The sequence below is a fragment of the Oryzias melastigma genome, unplaced genomic scaffold (assembly GCF_002922805.2).
Source record: "Oryzias melastigma strain HK-1 unplaced genomic scaffold, ASM292280v2 sc00204, whole genome shotgun sequence".
Taxonomy (NCBI): Eukaryota; Metazoa; Chordata; class Actinopteri; order Beloniformes; family Adrianichthyidae; genus Oryzias; species Oryzias melastigma.
Genome location: NW_023416880.1, coordinates 363,979 through 373,666, shown reverse-complemented (window position 1 = coordinate 373,666; position 9,688 = coordinate 363,979). Strand labels below are relative to the sequence as shown.

Here is a 9,688-nt window from a genome sequence, read left to right as displayed (position 1 = left end):
CACACCAAGTACACTCCTTCCTGTCTCCCTGATCACATTAGCTGTAGTTATCCAGTCATCTGGGAGTACCTCCTGACCACCCAGAGCCAGTTTCAACTGTTTCTTAAAAGTCCACCAGTTTGTCCTCTTCTCTGCCTTTGCCCTCTCTTTCTTCATCTTCTTCATCACCAGAGTCATTCTACACACTGCCATCCTGTGCTGGAATAAGGTGTATGCTATAGTGTGATCACCACCTAGTGGCCAAACTGAAACGTCCTCCAGGAGAAGCAGAACAATGTTTACAATGTTAATGATCTGAACATTTTAGTTAGAACTTCTCCTTTAGAGAATCCATGTAACACTGAATGATATTAACAATGTCATTATTTCACTGATACATTTTACAGTATGTGAACTGGATCAGATTAATATAAATATATTCAAATTAAATAGTAGATGTTTAATATATTTTTAAACAAATGTGTATAAATTTGTAAACTTAAAATTGAATTGAATTGAAGAATCGAAAGAATTGGAATCAAATCGATTCAGGCTCTTGTGAATCGAATCTAATCGTTTCTGGAAATTATGACCGATACCCTGCCCTACTAACAGTCCAACACCCAGGACTTTCTTCTTCTCTCTTTTCCTACAAACGTGCCTTCTTGCTCTCCTTCTTCAACTAACAGAAGTCCAATTTCCACCAGCACCATGTCAGTGAACAGTACCGATGGCGGTCGTTGTTAACCCGGGCCTCAACCGATCCACTATGGATGTCAATGTCTGGTTCACATATTTGGTTCAGCAAAGATTTTACAATGGATGCCCTTCCTGACACAACCCTCTGAATTTATCTGGGCTTGGGACCGGCACAAAGAGACCCTGGCGTAGCTAAGTTAAAGTGCCCGAAGTATGTTAAAAAAAATATATCTCCCTCACCATAACACCATAGGCAGGAGTCTGAACTGTTGATACCTTGATTGTAACCAGTGGTTATTGAGTTACTGTTGCCTTTCTGTCGGCTGAAATCAGTCAGACCAATCTTTTTCTGACCTCTGCCATCAACAAGGCATTTCTACCCACAGAATGGCTGCTGCCTGGATTTGATCTCTTTTGGGACCATTCTCTATAAACCCTAGAGATGGTTGTGGGTGAAAATCCCAGTCGATTGACAGATTCTGAAATACTCAGTCTGTCTGATACCAACAACCATGTCACGTTCAAAGTCACTTCAATCACTTTTCTTCCTCATTCTGATGCTCAGTTTGAACTGCAGCAGATCATCTTGACCATGTCTGCATGACTAAATGCACTGAGTTGCTGCCATGTGATGGCTGATCAGAAATTTGTGTTAATAAGCAGTTGGAGAGGTGTGGCTTATGAAGTGGCATGTACATGTATAATGTGGTGAAAAATGACAGTCTGAGTGTGAAAAGCAAAAGACAAAATAAAATCTGTGTTTTTGTACAAAGTAATTTTTTTTTTTTTTTTTTTTTAGGTGAAAAGCCATATGAATGCTCAAACTGCAAAAAGCGCTTCTCTCACTCTGGATCTTACAGTTCCCACATCAGCAGCAAAAAATGCATTGGCCTGCTAACTCTTAATGGACAAGTATATAATGGAAATTTTGGCAAGTCCTTTTCATTCCCAAGATCTACAACTTTGTCTCCCGGAAGTCCTACAATTCCCCACCTCCACCCCAAAGTGGAAAAAGGGCAACCCCTCTTTTCCCAAATTCAGCAAGGTCAACCTCATGTTAGAGGTGAACTAAATTACTTAAATGACTGTCACCTCCTAATGGCCTCACAACATGCCTTTGAGGATACAAGAGCATACCTAAATGGTCATGGCTTTAGCTCTCCGAGGATCCACAGCTCCCCTCAGAGCTCTCTTCCACATTTGGGAAGCATGGAGGTAGACCTACCTCTTCTGAGCTACATGGCCCCTCCCGGGAGCAGTCTAAGTGAGGTTCAGAAACTTCTTCATGTTATGGACAACAATGTGTACAGGCAGAACCCAGAGAAGATGTCCCAAATGAAGGCATATATGAAAGAGCTGGAGCTGCAGATCCAAGCCCAGGCTGGCTTGCAGGCACTGACTCACAGCAACCCCACCAAAAACATCACTGACTACACACTAAAGAAAGTCAGAGAGGCTAAGAGTCTAATCAACAAGGAAATGAATCAAGTGAGTCACAAGAAGGAGAAATCAAATCACTCATTTATTCTTAGCAGTGAGGAAAAGTCACTTGATGAACAGACATTGTTACTCCCATTCGGCTGCCAGTACTGCAAAGATACATTTCCTGGTCCCATTGCACTGCATCAACATGAGCGATATTTGTGCAAAATGAATGAAGAAATCAGTGGAGCCCTGGAACCAACAGATAATCGTCTGGCTGGCTGCCAAGGGACACTAGTTGATGAACTGTCCAGTACAGATGGGGCAACTAGCCCCACTTATTCATTAAAGGATCACTTTTCAGTGCTCAAGGCTTGTTTTGCTTTGAATACAGAGCCTAATTTTGAGGAAGCAGGGAAACTGTCACATGGTGGTCCTCAAGAGTTTGTCAAAGAGTGGTTTGCCAATTATAAGACTCAAAACCACCAAATCGGAAGTGTTAGAAAAAAGACCCTCCTACCTAATCATGGTGCTCATGATCATAACTTGAGCCACTCTCCAATATCACTTCTTACTGTAGATATACACTGTGGGTTAACCAATGGCAATGGCTCCCACAAAGTTGAAAAAACGAACCACTTTGGTGCTAATAGGCAAGCAGCAGGGGGGAAGTCACAAATTCCCTCAGACAACTTTAAAAGAAACACTTTATCGCCCCTCAACTTAAACAACCTTCCATCTCACTCCACTTTCTCCAAAAACTCACAGAGTAGGTCATACACTCCAAATAGCCTCACTTCTGAGGAGACTCTTGAGGACACACCACTGGATCTGTCGCTTCCCAGACGTGTGGAACAGAAACTTGTTTCTGTGGAAGAAAAGCAAGTAAGACCTCAAGGCTTAATTCCTGAATGTAACATGAAGTTGGCAGAGAAAGAACAAGCTTGTGGACCTTTTGATCTCATCAACATAAAAACTGAGGTGTTGGACTCTGACATTGAAGGGAATTCTGGTCATCCACCACAGAACAGCACCAGCCCTCTCTTTGGAATTGATCCCTTCTATGGTGGCCCTGTGTATACGGCCCTGTCACCTCATGGAGTATTTACACCACCTACCTTCAGGTCTTCCACCCAGTCGACAAAAATAGGCCTTAGGAGCTTCCCAGGCCTCAATTCCATGAACCTGTTCCCTCACATGGCATACAATTGTACTGCCGGTACAACATTTGCTGAAATGCAACAACAGAAAACATACCAGCATAAGGTAAGTTTACCAGTGAAACCAGTCACATTGTAAATGTTCCCCTCTTATTTTCCCTTTAAAGGTTGATTCCATGTCAAAGGGATCTATGCTGGCATGCGTATAGATTAGGTTTCCACATTCTAGCTGTGAAAGACCAATTAGATTTTAAACAACTGTCAGATAAAAAAAGAGGAATTTCAGTTGTGACAAAAAGAAACCATAATGTTTTTTTTGCATTATTGAAGAAACAAAAACCTTAAAAAATATACAGCGATTACAACAGTAATCCTAGTTTTACATACTGGGAAATCATGACGGTAAATGCAATTTCATGGACTTTTGAGAGTTTAAAAAGTTTCTCACCAGTCATCTACTCAAGGTACTTCAAAAAAACATCTAAATCATATCTTAAAGAGGCCCTACCACGATTTTCTTAAGCCTTTTAGAGTGAACTATATCCCTACATATGATCATATATTACCTTTGGAACACTAAAAAGCAAACTATTTATGAAATATGAAATATTAGTTATTTTTCGTGAGTTTTTTTCTACCCAAAAGTAAAAAGACTCAAACCCTGAAGCTCCGCCTCCTGCTGCGTGTGGCTGCCCCGTATTTCATGACGTCATCCCAGAGAAAGCCGTCTGTCTACATTTCTCCCACGAAAGTAATCCAAACTTCTTCAAAGATGGATGCACATAATATATATCTGCCTTTAGTGGGCCTGGCCATCGCTACACTGGTTCACAACACAAATACACCGGGGGGTGGGGGGGTGTCTTAAAGGAGCCCCGTGTCTTAAGTAGCAAACACAATTTATTAAAGACAGGACACAACTGGAAGATATACTGTATAGAGCTCCGGACCCCACGTGACTCCCTGCAGTCAGTCGGCCATTTTGGCAGCAATTTTAACGCCACCGTGAGCGCCACTGCTGAAACTTTCAAGCCATTGGAGTATTCATCTCACTTTGGTTTGCATGGGATTGAGCTTTATTTGAAAAGGTTAAAAAGATTAAGAAATTACCCACCCGGCGTGCTTTGTAAAGGAATCTCTGCTGAAGAAAACGTCCCACATCTTTGCTATCTAGGACATATAACTACCAAATAAACTACCCATCGTTCTACACGGGGACTCCAAACGTTTACAAAAGCTTGGAGGATTATAGATAGGGCTGGGTTAATAAAATCGATTCATTGATTTGAATAAATTTAAGCTTGATAGATCATAAAAAATATAAATCCACTTAGCACATAAAGCCGTGCTGCTAGCTTGATGCTAACATTTGATGGAATTTCCCATAGGACGGCTAACGCTCGGTCGACCTAAACATACATTGCTGACTAAATGAACATCTTTATAAACTCACAGGTATGAATTTTCCAAACTTTTAAGGAAATAAAGTATTTTTAAAGTAACCATTAGGGGTTTAAAACATTGTTTTTTGCTCATACTTTCTTCTTCTTCTGGAATAAGGTGTAATGCTACAGCGTGATCTCCACCTAGTGGTCAAACTGAAACGTCCTCCAGGAGAAGCAGAACAATGTTTACAATGTTAATGTTTTCAACATTTTTGTTAGAACTTCTCCTTTAGAGAATCCCTGTAACACTGGATGATATTAACAATCTCATTATTTCACTGATACATTTACAGTATGTGAACTGGATCAGATTAATATGAATATATTCAAACAGATAGTAGATTATTGGTGTATTTCTAAACAAACATGTCTCCATGTGTATACTCAAAATTCGAAGAATCCAAAGAATAGGCAAAAATCGGAATCAAATCGATTCAGGCTCTTGTGAATCTAATCAAATCATTTCTGGAAATTATAACTGATACCCCCCCCTAGTTACAGATGGACTCAGTCTGGGTTTGTAATTAACATTCAGCTGTGGAATCTTCTATCCAAAAATTGCTGCATCATCACTGAAAGTGTAAGTTTTATGTTCCAGGAAGCTAGCATTAGCATGGCTAGCAGCAGGGTCGGGCTGTTGTCTGTTAGTTTCTCTAACGCGTCTGGTTTTTATTTTTGTCTACTCTGGAGATGGAAGGTAGTTGAAAATAGAATACAGTCTGGACTCACTGGATTATCACTCTTTCTTCCTACGAAATAAATAAACATTTCAGGATCCAAATTTTGATTATTACGTCAGCACTTGCTAGCTTAAACACAACACTGTTATCCCCACAAATTGCAAACTGTGGTTTTACAATCCAAAACCACGATTATAGCAAATATAATGAAAGTAAGTAAGCTTTGTGTACGTTATTATACGTGATATGATATGATATGTCATTGCTGCGCAAACACAATCCAACTTTTGGTGGATCCATCTTTCAGTCTTGTTTTGCTCCTGGCTCTTTTAATGGAGCTGATCCACTTAGCTCACCTCTCTGCATCTTAAGGAATGCGATAAAATAATGTACAGTGTTCCCCTGCTTATTCCCGTTTCTAACTCAAGACGTATGACATGTTTGCGTTCTGAAGGAGATGCTGCGCTGCTAAGAGGATCTCCACAAACAGCGCAGCCCCCTCAGGAATGCGGATGGAGGAGGCGCTCCTCTGTCCATCAGTTGACTGATATGTTGAAGAAGATAATCGGGGAGAATTATTATTATCTGCAGCAAGTGTTAATTATTTGATTTAGGAGGAAGCACGCATACAGAGAGACACTCTTCATCTGCGTCAAAAAGTACATTATTGCTGCGGCTGCTGTACAGTCTTTTGTTCTAAATAATATTAAAAAAAAAACTCTTTTTGTTGAGAAATCCTCCAGTGTTCTTTAATAAATGTTTTACAAAGCATGACCGGAGTGTTTTTGTTTTACAGTCTCTGTCAAAATTGACCTAATTTGTTTTAGCACTTTTCCCTCACTTGAAAAGGGCTCAGCATTCAAAATTGAAGGCTGATTTACTCAGACTGCCACTTGATATTATTTTTCCAATCTTTATCTATTTTCCATTTGGTCAGTTAGCAGTCAACAGGTAAAAACCCCAAAACACACATAATAATGGCAATAAATATTTACAAATTTAAATTATATTACAAAATAGCAATAAACAACTTGAATCAATAATAATTTATATAAGTTTAAGTGCTTCAATTAATTAGCAACCTCCATAATTTTACAGTGAATTCATGTACTTTATTTTAATTACATTTTAATTTAAGTTCATACATCAAATCCTGTTTTTTTTTTTAATTTAAGAATGACTTTAAATTAACATTAGCAAAAAGTAATTACATTGTTTTAAAACTTCACACCACAAATTTACCAAAGTTACACCGTACTCCGGGAGGTTAAACACCGAAGTTCATGAAAACGAAAATTCCCACGGGTACCTGAAGTACACACAGACAACTGCGAAACACAGCCACCTTCCCACAGGACACCAATCAATCAGGAAATAAGCGATCACGGTCATTCTAGCGCTCAGACAGAGTCACTTCTTACCGGCTGCCTCTGCTGCAGGTGGAGGATAAATGCTTACAGGTAGGCATGCTTTACACGCGCTACTGAGCCTGTATCTCGCCGGTGCTTTTTCCTGAATAAAGCACGTGCGTCGCTATTAAATGTCCGACGCAGCACGCCCAGCTGTTCAATAGTTCTGTCACGCGACTTAAACGCTCAGCACAACAGCGTCCTCAAATGTAAATATAATGTCAATACTTGGTGAGAACCCATCAAGAATCGATCGCAGGACTAAATATCGTGATATCAATATTTTGGCACACCCCTAGGGGGAACTGAATCTGCAATCTTTTGATCAGAGGTCAACTGCTCTCCTTTTATATTACACCTGTCCCCACAATGAAATAACACTTTCTGGCAATTATTTGGTTTTGATAACACTTTTAAGTCTTTAATAATGGAAAAGGTTTACGGCAGGAATCCAAAACGTCAAAAACAGCTGTGATAGTTTGTTGAGCAAACACAACTGTTGACGTTTCATTAGACAGGTGGGCCTGAGTTTCACTTGGATCCAGATAGAGTGAAACAATTTAGCTTTATCTCTAGCTTTAGGCACATGTCTGCACTCTGGTCTCTGCATTTTAAAAGTTTGAAACAAGACGCATGGTTTTATTCTTCGGGGTGGTGAAGAAAATACTTAAAACTTTTAAAGTTTCCTATATTTTTTTCTCACTGCCCTTTCTGTTAAATTCTGCATAACCTTCAGGAGCCAGTTCACAGCTGACATTTTAAGACACTTCTCAAAATGCCAGAAACTGTCACGGATCAGGAGTCAGTGACCCAGATGCAGGGACCAAACTGTCACAGAACAGGCAGACAGCTGGTTCCACGTGCAGCAGGTTTATTATAGGAGCTAAAAGTCCACAAAGCTAAAGCAGGGTCAGACAGGCAGAGGTCATACACGAGCAGGGGATCATCCGAGGAGAAAGAGAGAGTAGTCAGAGTCCAGGCGTGGTTCAGGGCAGGCGGCAGGCAATCAGAGGGTCAGAGACGGAAGATCAGGTCCAGGTATAAACGCTCGATACTGCTGGCAGGGTGGCACAAACAAATACTTCGCAGTGAGTGTGGCTCTGTGTGCTGCTTATGAAGAAGGTGGGTGATTGTCTGATGCGAGACAGCTGAGCAGGAACCAGGAACTGTGGACTGGGGCTTCTGGGAGATGAAGTGCAGATGAGGCTCAGGAGAGTTTTAGAATTCAGGTGATGGCTCCCTCTGGTGGTCTGAGGGAAAAACAGACTGATTCATGACACAAACCAAGTCTCAGGTTCACAAAAAAGGAGTCTTTAATAACAAAAAAGAAATCAACTCAACAGAGGGAAAACTAAAAGAGCTGCAAAAATAAGTAAACTAGAAAAGCCCAAGAGTTGGTGAGTGCAGGCAGCTGTGTCACCAGCAGATCACAGGAGCCACAGACTGCCTGCTCAGAAAGAAAAGGTGAAACAAAACCAAACCAAAAACTCAGAACACAACACAAACAGCAAATCAGTCTTTCGGAAGATTGTTATTATCCACTGCCATTTAAACCTTCCAGATTGGTATAATCCAGTTTAGTCTATAGCAGGGGTAGGGAACCCTGGTCCTCGAGAGCCATCTTCCTGCATGTTTTCCAATATACATTGCTCTGGCATGTTCTTATTGGCTGGACACACCTGGACCAGGTAATCAGTCATGAGTAGGGACTCAAACAATTACCTGGTTCAGGTCTGCTCAGCAAATAAGAACATGCCAGAGCAAGGTATATTGGAAAACATGCAGGAAGATGGCTCTCGAGGACCAGGGTTCCCTACCCCTGGTCTACAGCATTATAGCATGGCCAAGTTGACATAACAGAATCAAATCAAACTTTATTTATAAAAGTGCCTTTCATACTCAGAGCAACTCAAAGCGCTTCACATTTAAAAACAAAAAATACACGGCAAAAGCCCAACCCACCCTTCACACACACACCCCCTCCCCATAACACATACACCCGTGACCCCTCACACAATGAATACTTAAAATAAATTAAAAACAAACTTGTAAAATAAACTTGAGGCTTGGCTCTGCTGTGAGGAAACAGTATTGAGGATTCTATCATACCAGGAGCCAGCTCGGTCAAAGGAACATCACCACGGCGCCCACCCAGACCGGGACAGCAACGGAGTCCACTCCACAGCTGTGAGGCTGCAGTGCAGGACTCCAGCCGCCCCAGCAAGGGTGAGAACCACGGCAACGACCCCAGACCAAGCAGACAAGCCCTGATATGATAGAACCCACAGGAAACACTGGGGGTAAAATGTCAATAAGATAATAAAATTAAATACTAGAGCTGTCCATCCATCCATCTTCTTGGCCGCTTCTTCCCTTTCGGGGTCGCGGGGCTAGAGCTGTCAGGCGGTTAAATTTTTTAATCGTGATTAATCGCATTCTGTCCATAGTTAACTCGCGATTAATCGCAAATTAACATGTGGCCTTTTTTTAAGGAAAAAAATGTGTGCTTCGTGGAATTTTAGCAGTTTTACATTAATTATGAAAACAAGAATGACAAAATTCATAGTTTTCATCAGAAATACTTTATTTTGTAACATTGTATTGAGATAAACTTTCTTAACAATAAAAGGCTGTAACATAAAATGCCTAACAAAAGCCCAAGTGCAAGTGATAGGCATTTTAAATTCAAAACTTCAATCAACGTTCAGTAAAATAAAATAAAAAACATCAAAAATAACATTTCCATAACACTTCCATGATCATTTTTTGTCAGGACCAAATCTTTTCCTCCTCTGCTGAACTGCAGTAATAAATCCATCCATCCATCCATCTTCCTCCGCTTCATCCGGGACCGGGTCGCGGGGGCAGCAGTCTAAGCAAAGATGCCCAGACTT

The 9,688-nt window shown here is 40.8% G+C and overlaps 1 protein-coding gene across 2 annotated transcripts in view; it reads left to right on the top strand.

Moving 5' to 3' along the window:
* Positions 1-9,688, top strand: part of LOC112138124 (zinc finger E-box-binding homeobox 2) — a gene marked incomplete at its 5' end in the record, with an annotated part of 98,275 nt that overhangs the window by 69,087 nt on the left and 19,500 nt on the right. For both annotated transcript variants that reach the window (XM_024260691.2, XM_024260690.2), the window contains 1 exon segment: positions 1,478-3,366. In XM_024260691.2, coding sequence (XP_024116459.1) covers positions 1,478-3,366 — 1,889 coding nt within the window.